The 17,953-nt window shown below is 41.3% G+C and overlaps 1 protein-coding gene across 1 annotated transcript in view; it reads right to left on the bottom strand.

Moving 5' to 3' along the window:
* The window catches only part of VGLL4 (vestigial like family member 4), a 96,612-nt gene extending 79,447 nt beyond the window's left edge, over positions 1 to 17,165 (bottom strand). The window contains exon 1 of the mRNA XM_019651073.1: positions 16,647 to 17,165. Coding sequence (XP_019506618.1) covers positions 16,647 to 16,728 — 82 coding nt within the window. The 5' untranslated portion in view covers positions 16,729 to 17,165. The remainder of the gene's footprint in view (positions 1 to 16,646) is intronic.
* Positions 17,166 to 17,953: the final 788 nt, after the last annotated feature.

Raw genomic sequence — 17,953 nt, 5'->3', positions numbered from 1 at the left:
TTAAGAAATAAATTAATTTAGAATCACATGCAAACTTCTGAAAGTTTCTTTCTCCAAAAATTCAAAAGTGCCAGAGACTTTCTTTTGTACCAGATTGTTTTTCAACTGCTACTGCGTGACAGAAGGGATGGCTCATGAGAGCAAGATGTTGCCATTTGTGTCGGCTCACTCATCTATAGAAACACATTTCTTTTAAATCCTGTAAGAACTGCTTGCATTTGGAAGTCTATCTTATCTGACTTCCCATGACAACTGAGGACAAAACCACAGTGCACTTAGTTTAGAACCCATTATAATTTATGTTGAATGACATTTGGTTCTGAAATCTGAAAATACAGATTTGAAAATGTCAATGATTATATGTCTGTCTATCTAGCTATGTAGATATATACAAGGTGTGATCAAACAATAGGTGAATGTTTAAATTAAAAAAAAATTACTACAGTAAAAGACACACTGCCATTAATCCCCCTCAAAATATACCCACTAGTTTATAACACACTTATTCCATTATTCTTGCCACTTTCTGAAGCAGTTCTAGAAGTCCTCTTTCATGTCTTTCATTGTTTTGTCATAGCTGCTTTGATGTCCTGAGTCCTTTTGACTTTGAGGAAGAGCCAGAAGTCACATGGTGCCAGATCCGGTGAATAAGGTGGATGAGGACACACCGTAATGTTTTTATTTGACAGAAATTGCTGTATACCAGAAGCGATGTGTGACACGGAGAGTTGTCATGAAGGAGGATGATTAACGGCACACTTTAAAACACACCTTCTCTCAACCGTAGCTCACACCCAACTGACTGTACCAAACAAGTTGAAACTTGTCACACACTGTTACTAAGGTGCAATGTGCCGCTTCCCGTATTGAAGATCCCTGCCTTTCCATTGGATGGCACTCGGCAGTAGCATTCACCGTGTCTTTTGATCACAGCAGAAAGGCTCCATGTCACACATTGCTTCTGGTATATGGCAATTTCTGTCAAATAAAATGATTACGTTGTGTTCTTATCCACCTTATTCACCAGATCCGGCACCGTGCGACTTCTGGTTCTTCCCCAAAGTCAAAATGACCGTGAAAGGAAAGCACGTTGAATCGATTCAGGACATCAAGGCAGCCATGACGTGCAACTAAAGACACTCATGAAAGATGACTTCAAGAACTGCTTCAGAAAGTGGCAAAAGAACGATGCGATAAGTGTGTTCAAAGCAAGGGGGAGTATTTTGGGGGGGTATTAATGGCAATGTGTCTTATAATTATTTTATTTTATTTTATTTTATTGTTATTATATTTTATTGGGGAATTGGTGGAGGGGAACAGCATTGGGGAATCAGGGAAGGGGAACAGACAAGTTGCTGTCCTTTTTTTATTGTTCTTCAGTCTAGTTGTGGAGGACGTTGCTTCACTGGCCCACGTTGGTATTATCATCATGCTTTTCCTGGGTGAGGCAGATCGGTCACCGGCCTCTGGACAGTGGCTCACGGCGGCTCTTGGAAGCTCACACCAGCTGCCAGCCTCTCACGCTGGCTGCCGGCCACACACGGTAGCTTATGGCAGCCCACTACAGTAGGGGCTGCAGCCTACACAGTCGCCGGCGACTCACGGCAGCCCAGATCCAGGTCAAGCTGTTGTTCACCATCTTAGCTGTAGAGGGCAGTGTCACTGGCCCCCATGTGAGATCCGAACCGGGGCCCTGCTGCTCAGAGCTGGCGTCCCAAGCCAGCTCTTAACCAACGTGCCACTTGGCCGGCTCCTATAATAATTTTATTTTAATTTAAATATTCGCCGTACTTTTTGATCACACTGTCATGTGTGTCTATACACATACATAAATATATAGCTACGTATCTACATAGATTTTAAAAATTTATATATATTTATAATATAAATTCTCTAAATACAGATATATATCTACAAACATTCATGTGAAATTAGAGATATAAAATAAAAAATCCAATTTCACTCCTATACATGTGTTGGGGGCAGGGCAGATCTATGGAGACAGAAAGTAGATGTAGGTAGTGGCTTTGGAGGAGAGGGGATTGGAGAGTGATGGCTAATGGGTACAAGATTTCTTTGGAGGGTGATGAAAACGTTCTGAATTTAGATCATGGTGATGGTTGCAAACTCTGTGAATATACTAAAACCACTGCATCATACAGTTTACCTGGTGAATTTCATGGTACGTGAATTACATCTCAGTAAACCTGTTTAAAAAATACTGAAGTTTTAAAAAGCAATCATCTTTAAAAAGCTACCGCCGAAACAGAGCCAACTCTGAAAACAGTAAATATGGCAGCTCTTGTTATCTTTCCAAGATCCTCCACAGGCCCCGGGTATTACAAGAATTAGCCGAGCAACTGTCACAGCTGCAGTGGTAACCGTGGTAAGATGAATCAGACACAGAAGGGAAATTTTCCTGAACCCAAAGAAATAAACTGTGCAAAACACATCACACACCACACACACACCCTCAAAACAACATGAGATCCAGTATGGGTGTATATGTGTCCAAGTGTTGTCACTCCCATCACCAGAGGTTCTCTCATTCTCCCTGTTACTTGAAAGATAAGCCACAGAAAGGGCAGGAACTTGAAGTTTTTTGTGTGTTTTTTTTCCTCTCATGACACACAAGATCTAGCACAGCTGGAGATTTTGTAACCTTTAAAGGCAGTTATAAGTATGAAGGTGCCGTGAAGATTCCATGAACTGATTATCCCCCTCTTCAATGTGAATGGAGGATCCATTCTACAAAAAAACAACTTACAAACTAGGTAGCATTCACGTCTTTCATCAAGTCAGGTGAAGTACAGCTTGCTAGAGCTGTACCAACAGCCATTGCTCTGTGAGACATATAAATGAGTGAGCAAAGCTAAACCAAAGAAAAACAAAGCCAGAGATGGTCTATTTACCAGTATAACAACCAAATTATCTCAGTCTTCTAAAATAAGAGCTCTATGACTTCAAATCACATATTTATTTAGTGCTTACCATGGTCACAAACAATGAGATGTGCTACTGGGATACCATTACAGAGGGATACCATTTAAAAGATGGTAGACTCCTTGTCTTCAAGTAACATACACTTTAGATATGGTGATTTCATATATATATAATGTATTTATATATACGAAATATATATATTCTATCTATGTATATGTACAGTAAAATTGAAATGTTTATTTTTTGGTAAACATGCAACATGTCATTTTCAAAGTAGTCATTCGAGAATGACTTGAACCTATTTATTTAAAAAAAAAGTTACTGATTAAAAGATATTTTCCAACTCCACTTGTGGAACTGGCTTTAGAATGACATAGGAAAAACTAGTAGATCATTTTATAGGCATAGTTACATTGAACTGTGCCTGGCAAAAATAAGTGCTCTGTAAGTGTCTAGTGCATGTGTGTGCGTGTGCGTGTGTTTGTATGTGTGTTTAATCACTGGCCACTCTTTAAAATATTCAAAAGAATGTATCTCAGACCTTGAAAGCAACTTGTAAAAAACCCAACAATGTTCTGAGAATGAGATCATCACACTGTTAGGGTAATGTGTAATTTTCAAAGGTATCTATTTTGAAGGCAAGCTTGAACACCTTACTTACTTAGAGGCGTAAGTTGTTACATTTGTTTGCTTTTACTGTCACACTTTATTTACATTAAAGATAACTAAATACAAGGTGATATAACTGCCAAGTGATAATTATAGACTATAAACTCTATAGAAATTCAAAAGAGGGTATAAACATCATCGCCCTCTGAAAGAGGACAAGGAATCTTGAGGATTTAAAAGGTTACAGTACAACTCCTGCCTATAAAAAGATTCAAGTTAAGTTTCATAAAGGGAGGCTGAGCTATACACCCTGAAGGACATGTACAATTCATGTCACTGGAAAGGAGCGAGAAGGGCATTCCAACCGAGAGGGAAATTAAAAGAATCTAAAGACAGAATGGTAGACAAACCAGAAAAGAAATCAAACTGGAGCTAAGAGAGCTTAAGCCCTGAGCTTTATTTTATTATAACAGGCCAGTGGTTGGATAAATCATTACCAAGTAAGAAAAAAGCAAAGCAGCACTATATTAAAGAAAAGAGTTCTCAAAAAAGAGTCCTCTGTGCCACATTGGTGTTTGTTCACATCTCTCAATCTGGTTGCCTGCTGCTTTCCATGGCTTGGGTTTACCCATTTGGAAAAACAGCCCCTCCTTTGACAATACCAAAATCACTACCTCTGACCTGAAATTAGACAAGAAACATACATATTCCAGCCTCTTAGATGATAAACTCAACAAAAATAGAAACTATGTATTTTTTCACATAGTACCAATCAACAGTGTCATAATGAGTATTGCAGCGAGTAATGATTATAACTTAACAATGAAAAAAACCTTAAGATTGTCCATAAAACCCCAGTAGGGCTAATATTTAAAAGACGGGCAATACCAGGTGCTGGTGAGGATAAAGCGATCCTAGAGCCCTGATACACTGCTGGTGGGAGAGTAAGATGGCACCACCACTTTGGAAAACAATTCAGCAGTATCTAAAAAAGGTAAACATACCCGATAACCCAGCAATTCCACATGTTATTTATCCAAGAGAAACCAGAGCATATGTCCACAAAAAGGCTTATATATAAAAATGTTCAGAGGTCACGCCACAAAGTGAATGTACTTAATACTACTGAACTGCATACCTAAAAATGGTTCAAATATTAAGTTTTATGTTATGCATATTTTACCACAATAAAAAAATGTTAGAGCAACTTTATTCATAATACTTAAACCTGGAAACAACGCAAATTTCCATCAACCGTAGAATCGTGTGGAGGCAAGACTATTGCATTACATGACCATTACATGATCACTGCCTGACCACTGCCAGACCCACCAGCTACAGCATGGCCAGAATAGAGACTGCTTCCCAAAATCCCCCCACAGACTTGTCTGATCGACTCCTTCCCTAAGTTCCACGGCGTGCTGCCAAACAGGTCGCTGTCACCTCCCCAGCCCCCTCAACCCATGCAAGCAAGCATTCCCCAAAGATGGATGTGTGATGCTCAACTACCCCTTATCCATCTGCCCCGGCCTATACAACCTCTTGGCCCCTGCCACCTGGCACAGAGGATATTCGATGCCACCCAAGATGAGCCTCAAATGTAAGTTCCCCAAATAAACTCCTGATAATAATGATGGAGTTGTCAGCCTCTTCCTAGGGTCTCTAGCTCCAGGCAACTTTACATAACAAATAGATAAGCCAATTGTGACAGACTCATACAGTAGGCTGTAGCACAGCACTACAAAAGAACAAACTACAGATCCCTGCAACAACATGGATTAATCTCAGTTATGTTGAGCACACAAAAAAGTTGGAATCAAATAATTCTATTTACATGAAGTTCAAGAGCAGGCAGGCAAAACTAATCTATGACTACAGAAGTCAAAACAGTGGTTATCTTGAGGGGGGGAAGGTGTATTAACTGGCAAGGAAGCATGAAGGAACTTTCTGAGATGATGGAAACGCTCTATATCTTGTTCTGGGAGGTGGATTACAAAAGGTATAAACATAAGGGGGAAACCATGAAGCCACGCCCTTAAGATTTCACCATAATTAACTGTGTTTCAATAAAAATAAAAGGAAGAAAAAAGAAAACCCAACAGGTGGAACACCCCATTCCATTTTACATCCATATTAAGCCCAAGGTTTACCTTGTGTAGCCCTTACCAAATACTCTTATTATCACAAAATAAGAAAGTGCCTCTGGGGTACTGTAGGATCTATTCTAATGGGGCAACATCCTTTAAAGTCTGACCAGAATGGTTTAAGAACATACAACTGATCTACTGACTCCTTTTTTTAATTCATTGGGTACTTTTATTCTAAATATATTTTACTTCTATTAGAACCCAAATGAATCATTTGACCTTTTTGTGTGTTTTTTTTTTTAAAGATTTTCTTGGGAAATTGGGGAAGGGGAACAGCACTGGGGAATCAGGAAAGGGGAACAGACAAGTCGCTGTCCTTTTGTTCTTCAGTCTAGTTGTGGAGGACGTCACCTCACTGGCCCATGTTGACACCATCATTGCACTCCTCCAGGGTAAGGCAGCCACCTGCCAGCCACTGGACAGGCGCCTACCGCAGCCCACGAAAGCTCACGCCCACTGTGGGCCAGCCCCACTGCAGCCTACACCGTGACTCCTGTCAGTCCAGCTCCAGGTTGAGCTGTTGTTCACCATCTCAGCTGTAGAGGGCACAGCATCACCAGCCCTCATATGTGGGGTCCAAACCAGAGCCCTGCTGCTCAGAGCTGGCGTCCCAAGCCAACTCCTAACCAACATGCTGCTCAGCCAGCCCAATCATTTGACCTTTTTATTAAGTTGATAATACTACTATATAATAAATGCTAGTTCCCAATATAACAGAGAGGTAAAATGCAGTAAGGCATCCTGACTCTCTGACCATAGTTAATAAACCAAATACAAGATCCTACACTTCTAAGATTCCAAAGGAAATTGTATAAGTTGCCTTAATATACTTTCAAATTCTTCACAAGACCCTGAGAGAAATAAATCATCCACTCAAATCTATATTCTGAAGTGTGAAAACAAAAGCAAGTATGGATACAACTATTCTAAACAGTAAATCAGCTAACAGACATCAACCTGTAATAATAACTTCTCATATCTGTTATTATCTTCATTTATTTACCTGTTGTCTGTCTCCCCTTCTGGGATATAAGCTCCAAGAAGCCAGGGATCTTGCTGTTTTGTTAACAGTTCTATTCCCAGTACACAAAGCAGTGCCTGGCACATAACAGGTACTAAATATTTTCCCATAAATGGTTAGTTCATTTAATAAACCATCCAAAGTCAAGTAACTAGAAAACAAGATGAGTAGAGGCAGCTCTTTCCAACCAACCAGCCCACATCAAATGTCTCTCTACTAAAATTCAGCCTGAAAGGGTTTTCTTTTCTTTCTTCCCCTCTTGTTTGCATCACTCCTTTTCCCAGCTATCTCTCCTTCCTCTGAGAACAACATTCTAAGAGTTACCAAACTCACTTGTGTTACCAAGTCTCCCTGGGTTAATCCCACAATGTCAGTGCTTCATCTTTAATGAAAAGACACTGAAGTAGATTCACACAATAAATAGCAGCCACCATGGCGCTTAGAGCTCAGAACCAAGAGAAGAAAGACCAAGTCCTAGCCCTCTGAGAGCTTACAGCAAGGCAGACAGGTGAGTGTGTAACACGCTGAGGTAAATTCTGACAGAGCATGCCGTGTGCCATGAACATACAAACACAACACCTAACCCCGCCAAGCAGGTGGGAGCAGGAGGGTCACTTCTCTGTTCTTGAGGGATCACTAAGAGCCAAGAGAAAGAGCGGTGGCATTTCAGGGAGAAGCAATGGCTCCCTCAAAGGAAGTCGTTTGGGGGCTGGCCGAGTGGCGCGATGGTTAAGAACCGGCTTGGGACGCCAGAGGGCCCCGGTTCGGATCCCACATATGAGGGCCAGTGACACTGCCCTCCACAGCTAAGATGCTGAACAACAGCTCAACCTGGAGCTGGGCTGCCCTGAGTCGCCAGCGACGGCGTAGGCTGAAGCCCCTGTGGCAGTGGGTTGCCATGGGCTACCGTGTGTAGCCAGCAGCCAGCGTGAGCGGCCAGCAGCCACAGTGAGCGGCCGTCCAGAAGCCGGTGACTGATCTGCCTCGCCCGGGAAGAGCGCAATGATGGTGCCAAATTGGGCCAGTGAAGCGACGTCCTCCACAACTAGACTGAAGAACAAAACGACAGCATCTTGTCTGTTCCCCTTCCCCCGATTCCCCAGCATTGTTCCCATCCCCCCAATTCCCCAATAAAAATCTTTAAAAAAAAAAAAAAAAGGAAGTCGTTTGGTATATCTGGAGGACAGGCCGTGAATGAAGGAATGGTAGATGATCAGGGTGTGGGTGAGGGGATGGTGGGAGATAAGGCTAGAGAGGTAAACAGGGAATGGTCTTCTATAATATACTGAAGGTCTAGAAGGGAACAAGATTAGAGTCAGGGGGTCAGTGACGGGGTCATTTTAGTAACAATGAAGAAAATGAACAAAGACTTAAAAGAAGAGCTCCCAGGTCCTCTTCCACTTCTCATTCTATTGTTTGCTCCTAGGTGACCACTCCTGCCCAAAGCTGCATTTTTTTCTCTATCCCGAACTAGTATCTCCAGCAGCAGCAGCCTCTCCTCTGAGATCTAGACTCATTTACCCAAATTGCTAAAATTTATCTCTTCTTTGAAATCTCAGAGATCCTCCAAACTCAACATATCCAAAACTGAACTCATGAACTCATCATCCCAGAACCCAGTCTCCTTCCGGAGTTTCCTATCTCTGCAAATGGGAGGAACACCCTCCACCCACGTGGACAAGCTGGAACCCCGGGAGGCACCCTCAATGTCTTCTCTCGCGCCCCCTGCTTCAGTCTAGCACCATGTCCTGTCAGTCCTCTCTCCAAATATCTCTTAGACCTATCCACGTCTCTCCTGCTACACAACCACCACCATAATTTGGGTTACCGCCATCTCCTGCCTAAACCACTGCAACAGGTCACATCTTCTATATCTATGTCCTCTCCTTATTCCCTTCCAAACAACTCTCAAGCTGCAACCGTAGTTTGTTTTTAATGCTGATCAGCCTGCCTCACTCTTTCGTGCGCCCACCCACCCACCACCAGGAGCTGCATCACAGCCCTGTCAACATTGCTGACCAGTTAAGTACCTTGTTCCCCATGGCGTGGGTGCTCAGTACGTATTTGAGCCAAGGGACACAGAATTTTAGGAATCTGGAAGGAGTCCGCACCGGATGGCATAGAGATGAACTAAGGTGAGGGCTAAAAAGTGTCAGGCGAACTTGAACTAGGATATCATTTAGTGACCTTGTCCAGAACCAGTTCAATGGAGCTGTGGGAGCAGAAATCAGATGACCGTGGATAGAGGAGAGAATGGGCAGAAGGGAAGTAGAAACATATTGATCTTCTTTTTCTGATAACTTGGATGGCAAGGAACAGGGTCTAATAGCTAAAGGGGGGCACAAGGTTGAGGGGTGGGTTTGTTTTAAAGTTGGGAGAGACTTGTGCCTGAGCACTTGATGAAGAGAAAGACCCAAGAGAGCAAGAGAGGAAACTGGAAAAGAAACAGGTCACTGGGAAGCCCCTGAGACCAGAAGGTTTGGGACTGGTGAGCACCAACAGAAGAGTTAGCCTCTCACTGAACCTAAGGGAAAGGAAGAAGGATGGAGTTGGATTCAGGAGAGCTTGCAGGTGGGAAAGCCAGGATGTGGTGGCTCCTTTATTGTTTCCTTAAATGATATATAAGAATTCCTTCAGCTCTTTAAGGCCCTCCCCCTCGCTCTCTTTGCCGGACAAGTACAGTGTGTATATATGCATATGTATGCATGTATATTTTATGTATTTTTTGTTTTATATTTACTGCAGGACACCAAGCACAGCCTTTGAGGGCTACTGTTAGTTCTGAAACTCGACTGCACGCCACCTCTTCCTTCCCAGTATCCGCCATCTCTTATTGGTACAAAGCCTCTGACAGAAAGAGGGCTTCCGTCGTAGTCTCCAGAAACTGGTGGTAATTGTTCCCAATTGTGAAGTCAGCAGAGCAGTGCTAAAAAACTTTACATAGGTTTTACACCAAGAATGACTACTATTTTCCGTCCCCTTTACCCTCTCCTCAACAGAACTTAAAACCTGATACAGCTGCTATTACATATTCCTTTTAAAAAGCTACCAAATCACTCTCATGGGTGATTTTAAGCATTGGCAAAGGGGTCAAAGCTTTTCAGCAGGGAAATAAAACAAGGGTTCTCTGTGGGGTCAGCCAATAGTTTATCAGTTACTCATCAGAAAAACAATAGTTTGAAAGGACACACAGAGTAAGGAGGAGAGAAAATGGGTACAGGAAAAAACTGCTAACGTTAGAATAAAGTTTAAAATTAATCCCTTGTCACTTTTAACAGGGCTGCCACATAATGGAAGATGTGTTTGTTTTCAAAGGGGGGAAAACGTCCAGAAATTTGCACTCATCACTCCCTCAACTGCTATCGGGAAGAAGCAGAAACACCGTCCAGCTGGATTTGAGGTAGTGTAAACAACTCTGCTAAACTGCTTGGCAGCGTGCATCTGCATCAAACCATTAAATTCTGGAATTCACTCTATTAAAATCAAATCATTAGCCCGCAAGAATTAGCAGGCAACTATTTTCATGCAAAGCAGATATAAAATAAAAATCAAGAGCAATACATATGGAAGATCCATTTTCATTCATAATTTGAGGGCGCATAAGGCAGACTATTTATTGTTGGAGACCAGTTGTTGCTCTGTAACAGCCATCTCTATACAATGTAGAGTACTGTTTGAAGACTGGAACAATTTAAGCTTTCTCTGTGTATCTAAAAGTCCCCGGTTTAACATCCAAAGAAAACTGGCACTGCAACAAAGTTGACGTGTAAGGAGTCTCAGCCTTTAAGCAAATTGCTTATTAATGCAGAACTAAAGTTGCTGTTCAGATCCTAATTAATAAGCTATGTATCTCCAGGAGGGTCCCCCACTTTACACTCCCCAAAAACTGGGCAGAATTTTTCTAACATACAATTTTCCATTACAGCATGGATGGTGGAGGGCTTTAATAGGTGGTGAAAACTGTGAACGAAACACTGACTGAAAACAGTTCACACCCAAGTGTCACCAGTGCTATTTCATAAATAGCTGAGCAGCAGGTGAGGAAGGAGGAAGGCCGGGACATCCACATGTATTATTCCACGGCCAAGATTCATTCCTTAAGACTCTGGGATAAGCTGGCATCATATGAAAAGGATAACCTCTTAGGACATGTCCATGTCTTTTTAAAAGAGACCTCATAAACAAACACACAACAGAAGATTTACAGGATAATTTCAATTATATAAGGCTCAAAAAAAATAATCCAACAAAACTAAGCTAATTTGTTTAGAATTGCACACATAGGTAGTAAAGATATTTTTAAAAGCAAGTTATAAATAATTGTGATGACCTCTTGGGGCTGGAAGGAACTGTGATTGGGAGAGAATCCTTGAAGGAGGTGATTTACAATTTCTTGACCTGGTGATGATTACAAGGTTGTCTATTTTTTAACTATAAACTACACATAATGTTTTGTGCATATTTATGTATATATGGTATAGTTCATAACAGAAACTGTTGAGAAAGGGACAGAGAGACAGAGAAAGTCACATAATGACAAACACCAACCCCAAGGCCGAATGCATTCCTTAGCAAGAGTGCAAGCATTCCATCAATGTTGAAGAGAATGGATGGTCAGTGACAAAAGGACAGTAGTGAGTTCCTCGATCATTTACTAAATACATTTCAGTTTCAGTTCTTTGCAAACAAATAGGTGAACAGTTAAGAGTTCAGAAAGATCACAGAAACAGCAACTAATGAAGAAGAACTTTAAGAACAGATTTTCTATTTTATTTAGAGTAAATAAACATTCTTCCAACAAGCAGAGATTCACATTGTTAGGATTAAAACGTATCCTGTATACAATGCCCTGAAATTCAAACAAATCTACAGAATTTTTTTTTTAAAAGCAGAAAAGGCAAGATAACAAAGTAAACTGATGGAAATAATTCATTACAACTTAGCAGAACATGCAATATTCAGGAAGGCTGGGGGGTGGGGAGTGCAAACAGAGAAAGCAAAATCATTTTCAGACTCTGCTTGTAACATTAAGAGTCAATGGTTAGGGTGAGGGGCCTAATATGAGTTCATTAAAAACTAAAAGAGGGGGAGAGACTATTTTGTAGGACAAATTGATCTTGCCGAGCGAGACTAAAGAATAGTTCCAATGAACTCAATATGCAATACATAGATACCACTGAATATAAACAGTCACTGAATAAATGTTAACATATAGAGAGATAAAACAGACACAGCCAGGAACAATCCCTGCTAAGACTGGTTTCATATATTTGCGTACATGCAGAAGTGCAAGATCTGGATCTAATTTCTCCATGACCAAACCCAGTTTTCTGCAACATCCTCACCATCGAGCAGACCAAACTAACACTAAGAGAGTTTGAATCTTCTGGCGATGGGGGAAATTTCTTTTTATCTTATGGCATGTTTTTAGAAACAAATCTTCACAGCAACAAATCTAAGCACCCTAGGAGCAGGAGGCCACACAGACAATAGGGAAGGGAAGGGGGAAGGAAGAGAATTCTGCCTTCCCAAACAAAGCCATGTGGAGGCTCCTGGAGATAAACAGCCAAGTAAAATAATCCTTCCAGAAGAGGGGAGAGACATAAGGGTGGGGAGCTAGGAGGAAGGAGGGTATAATCACACCTTCCCTTCGTAAACTGTAATTAGAAGAAATACAAACTGTCCAGATCTCTCTCAGGAGAGTTCCTGGGCTCACCTGGGCATGTTTTATTAATCAGGCTCCTCCCCGTTTCTCTCCCTCTCCCTCCTCCTTCCCTCCCTCCCTCACTCCTACAAACAAAAGCTAAAGTAAAATGAATTTCCACAGCAAAATAGTTGCAGATGTTCTACCTCCACATACACCCCTGGATCAAGAGCTGGTCACGTGATCTGCAGGGCTGGGGACGAGGCTGGTACAAACTGGCTCTGCCCTGTGGCCTTTTCACCTTAATAGTGCCCAATGCTCCTAAGTTTCCCGAGACTTCTGAGCTCATTAGACAAAGAACAATGAAGCCAGGACTCCATTAAACTGCTAGTGGTTAGACTGGCAGAAAACAAAGCAATCCGTCACTCAGCCTGGCTCTCATATCCCCAGCAGAGCCTCACTCAACTCGACAACTCTTGTTGTGTGCATTTTCCGTTCAATTCCAGAAAAATTAATTTAAATGTAGCCCGCGATGAAACAAGTGATAATTATGTTCCAAAACAATGAGCAGCTCTAAAATTTGAGGAACTTAAGAATACTCTTTTCTTAAGCTTTCAGAAGATCCTAATATGCGATTTATCCCGACTTTCTCCCAATATAAATCACTCTATTAAATTAAAAGGGGAGAAGTCTTCTACCAAATTACACACTAATGGCTCTTAACCCATAATTAAAGTATCACTAACAGCAGCTCAAAAGCCACAGCCAACCCTGAGCACATTTATTAGGACCTAAGTTTTCAGCACCAAGTAATTATGGAAATAGAACCGTCAGCCATCTTGAGGAAAGCCCATGGTCTAACCAGCCCCCTGCTCCCTTGGGGAAACACTCTTTGTAAACTGGCATTACATAGGGCTTCCTCCTCTGCACAAACAGAAAAAAAGTAAAGCAAGCCTAAGTGCCAAAGCGGCTGGGACAGCTAATATCAATGAGGCTGGTCCCCTAGAGTTCTCATTATGGTCTGTCTTGAACATCACAACTGCCTGGGAACTTAGACCAGCAACTGGCTTCAGAGCAATGAGGAGTCCAGGACAGGCTGGCCTGTGCATTGTAATCCAAAACGTTGTCCCTTTGCTGGGGGCAGTAAAGGTCCCTGGGACAGAGCATGGTCCCTAACATCAAGGAGCTAATAATAACTAAGGAGAAAAGACATTAAATAATTTTGCAGCGGCAGTATGACACAGAAGAATCATCAACTAGTCAAACCCATTGACTGGGCTCTCACCGCAATTAAGTTCTATTATAAACTTTCTGAATAAACTTGAAAAGACAATTTATCTCTCTGGGCCTCAGTTTCCTTGGCAAAAACAAGGCAACTGTATTAGATGATGTCTGAAGGCCCTGTAGAGCTCTGCAAATAATTAGATAATTAGAGAATACAAGACAGTATATAATCAAGTGCTAAATTACACAGTAGCGGCTACAACTGCCACTGGAAACATTTCACTGGTGTTTTGAGTCCGCCACTTCCTGAGATCCAAATCAGGCACCATGCCAGGGCTGGGAGATACAGCCATGTTGGAGACAATGCCCTGCCTTCATGAGGCTTTCAATCTCCTAGTGGAGTATTCGCAGGAGTTCAGGGCAGGATAATCCTTATAGAGATAGAGGCAAAACTAGGATTTAAGTGGGTATAACGTGGTCAGTCAGTGGGGTGATGAATGATGAACTGGTTAACTGTTGAGGACTGTGGTAATAAGCCATGAGCTTTTCAAACAGATGCATTCAAACAAGAGAGCAGTCACCAAGCAGAGAGTCCACATTGAAGCTATGCAGAGTCCACTCTCAGTGGGAGATTTTAGGAAGACTTTATATGCTGCAAGACCACTGGCTAAAAAAGACCCATTTGTGTACAAATTACTGGAGAGGTTGAAGAAAGATGGTGCAGACAACGTGGGTTATTCTGCCGACTAGAGCTGTGTGTAATACAGCTAAGGGATATTCAACTAACCTAGAGAATAAGAATAACCATCAACATCTTATTTTTTAAAAACTAAAAATTCAGAAAGTTAATTTGTCCCTTATTCTTAAGAGACATGAAACCTGCTTGTGCCCTAAGTGAAATCAAATGCTGCCTACCAACTGTACATTCCATCTTCCAAATAACTCCCTTGGAATGCTGGGGAGCTGATATGTTTCATTGGAGTATTCTTAGTGTTGGATTTAAAGGGACAATAACTGTTCCAACTTTTCTTACACACACACACACACACACACACACCCATCTAAGATTTATGCCCATCTTCAAAGCACCCTTTTGAGTTCAGAGCAGATGTGTGCGGTGTTTACACTGAGAAAACCACTAGGACATAAACAACCCACTATAAACACCACTCAAATTTTGCTGTGCTTTTCTTCATTTCCTGTGTATTTATTTTGGTGTTAAAATAATGTTAACTTTTATAATAAGGAAAATAGCAGCAGATGTTTAAGCCAAACAGACTATATAGTCTATCATCCCACATATCAACTCAACTTTCAAAATCAAAGTTTCTTCCTCCCAAATCAGGAGGCTGGAATAGAAGACGACTCCCGTGTGTTTTACAGACTACACAACAACAAATCAACATGGAGAAGCTTTCCATAAGCCTTTCCCCACCACCACCAACTGCAGACATCAAAAATTAATGTGGTATCAATGTCCTTAAATTCCTCTCTTAGGCTGATCATTATATTTTGTTTTGAAAATATCACATTTACTCTCAATGATAATCAACAGACATTGCCTTACAAGTTTTTAATGTCTTGTTCACTGAAAAAGAAGTTTAAAAAAGAACTGCGATGAGTTCATTTCACAGGAAACAAGCCCAGTCCCTTGCTGCTTAGGCCATTCTGAAGGGTGCCTCTTAAATGGGTGACTTCAGAAGCAAAGTGATACTTAACAGCAGCAGATTCAAAGAAAGCAATTCACCAATAGTGTCATTAGGGAAACAAGCAGGAGTAAAAAATAAACAAACCTTAAAAAAAAGAAAAACTTTTAAGTATGAAATTCTTATCCAGAGAGTTAAAAACAAAACAAAACAAAAACCAGCATGAATGAGATTTTGTTTCCCTGAAGGGAAAAGGGTAAGTTTTCCACCGATTAGGCAACAGGCCTGAGATTTTTACATGAAAAATTCAAGTGGATAGGCTCACCTTCCTAAGTTTCTTCAATGTTTTTGTTTTTATTTCCAAGAGAAAAATGTTCAGTTCACTATAGGAGAAAACATGGAAACTGCTCCTGCTGAATCAGGAAGGATATGTCTCCTTGATTTGTATGTGGTTACAACAAAAAACACTCCCCCTGCCAAGCTGAATTCCCGGGGAGATGCCTCTCCGGCCACTCAAACCCAGGCCATTACCGCTTTTTCAAATCGCACGTAGATAATGTTCCAACAGATTAAGAAATCACTTTTTCTCTTCTTACTACCAACAGAGACAGCTTGAAATACTACATGGCAGGAGGGAAACACCTCATGGTTTAGTAAGTGGTAATAAACAATAAGAATTCAGAGTTTTTGTTGGTTTGTGGTTTTTTTTTTTGAATTTAGCATTCTGGTTGGTGTGTTGTGCAATCACTTCCACAAGGGACCGGAGAGTGGAGGGAACATCCTTCAATGTCAGAACTTTCTCGGAGCTGTACAGGAAATGGGAAATGAGACAAAGAGGGAGTCTGTGCTCTGTGACATGGGTGCCCCTTTCCAGTCCCCCAAACTGAATAGAAAAATTCTTCATTGTTTGGGACAATTGCTCCCGAAAACAAAAACTCACTGTAACTTTCTGTCCCTCTACATGAAAATCCAAAGCACGGTTGGAATACAACATAAATACTGTGGATGGTGTATGTTTAAAATAAATCTCAATGCCAAACAACAACAAAAAAACACCTGACATATTTAACTTTTACTTGGGTCCTAGAAGTTCTTCCTCTAAAGAAAATACCAACAGAAATAAAGAATTACATTTTAAAGAGCTAAAGTTTGAATAGTATGTTGCTAGCATAAAGCAAACTTTTTACAGTCTATGTTTCACCTCTCTCCACCCCCAGCACTATCCACTGAAGGCTAAGATACAAACAACAAACTTTGAATTGAAAACAATGCATAATAACCACTCGCCTTTCAAAGCACTTCTTAAAGTCCCCAGAAATACAACGAAACGCACAGAAGGCATTCAGAATCTTACAGGAAGAGTGGCCTTGACAAAAGCAATAGGATAGCAATTTCTAGAACAGAGCCTCTACCTTCATAGCACAGAATGCCGATATTGTTGTTCATCTTGTCCAAGTACTGGTAGTTCAACAAGTCCATCTTCATAAATAGCATTTATTGGGCTAGCACAGAAAACCAGCTCTTTGCTTTCGCCCCAAAAAGAGTACGTTTCAAAAATCAATTATTGCTGAGTAGCTCCTGGCTCTTCTCTTAAACTTCACAAAGACGGAGGCCCGGCCTCAGGTGATCAAAACAAAGTATGTAAAAGTAAAAGTTAAAAAAAAAAAAGGGACACACGCACAAAAAATTGAACTCGCACAAAACCAACCCTTCAAGGGTTTAGTTGTAGACGGTGTAAGTTTTGTATCCTCAATCGAGCATTTAGAAATCGTTTCAGAAGTCTTTACAAGTCTTTCTGCGAAATAAAAAAGGAGTAAAAAAGAAAAGCACGAAGCACATTTCCTAGGACAAAGCCCCGCTGGCGTCCCTCGCAGCCCGCTGCAAGTTCACTGCGCTGACATGCTGGCTATGCGTGGTATGACTCGTATGTAAACGAGCTTCCTCTTCCCAGCGGGAGTGCGCGCAGCGCATGCGCACTGAGTCCCCGCCTGAATCCCCAGGGCTCTGCAAATGTCAGGGATATTTTCTGCACAAGATCAGCCTCTAAATGTATTAAGTGTTTGAAAGAAAAAGAGGAGGTGGAGAGTCCGTACTGAGGGGCCGCAGTGGAGCCGCTCTTGACAGGAAGCAGCGCTGCCACTGCAAAACCGTAGGAGGAAAAGGAAAACCCAGGAAGTTTCTTTTCAGGAGCTGAGTAAAAAGTAAAAAATCCATCATGGAAGCAAACTTCCATGGAATTTAACTCGTGTAACTTCACTTAAGGGTTTCAGAAACCCAAAGTATTTTGCTGTGGTACATATTATACCACACATATTTTGTAAGGCTCCTTTTTTTCTTTTTAAACTTGTTTTATAATGTCCATTTACACACTTTATCTGTATATTTAAAAATTTTGGTATGAATGCTACATATAACTTCTCTCATAATTTTCGGAAATCATATGGTCAGGGCAGGAACAATGCCACCTTTTCATAGTAGAGGAAACTGAGGCTCAGAGAGATTAAATGACTCACCCATGGCCCCCAAAATATTTGGTACAACTAATTTTAGAGTGTTCCCCCCCCCCAATATTATAACCTTCTAAAAACACAGGGAGGGAGGGAGGGAGGTTGATTGATTGATTTAAGCAAATAAGGCTGATATATCAAAAACTAAAAGCCTACTCGAAATGATGGGAGGGGGGATAAAATTATTTTCATTCTGCACATATGAAAGCTGT

The sequence above is a fragment of the Hipposideros armiger genome, unplaced genomic scaffold (assembly GCF_001890085.2).
Source record: "Hipposideros armiger isolate ML-2016 unplaced genomic scaffold, ASM189008v1 scaffold_152, whole genome shotgun sequence".
NCBI classification, from domain to species: Eukaryota; Metazoa; Chordata; class Mammalia; order Chiroptera; family Hipposideridae; genus Hipposideros; species Hipposideros armiger.
The sequence above is the reverse complement of the archived record's forward strand: the minus strand, read 5'-3'. Positions and strand labels throughout refer to the sequence as shown.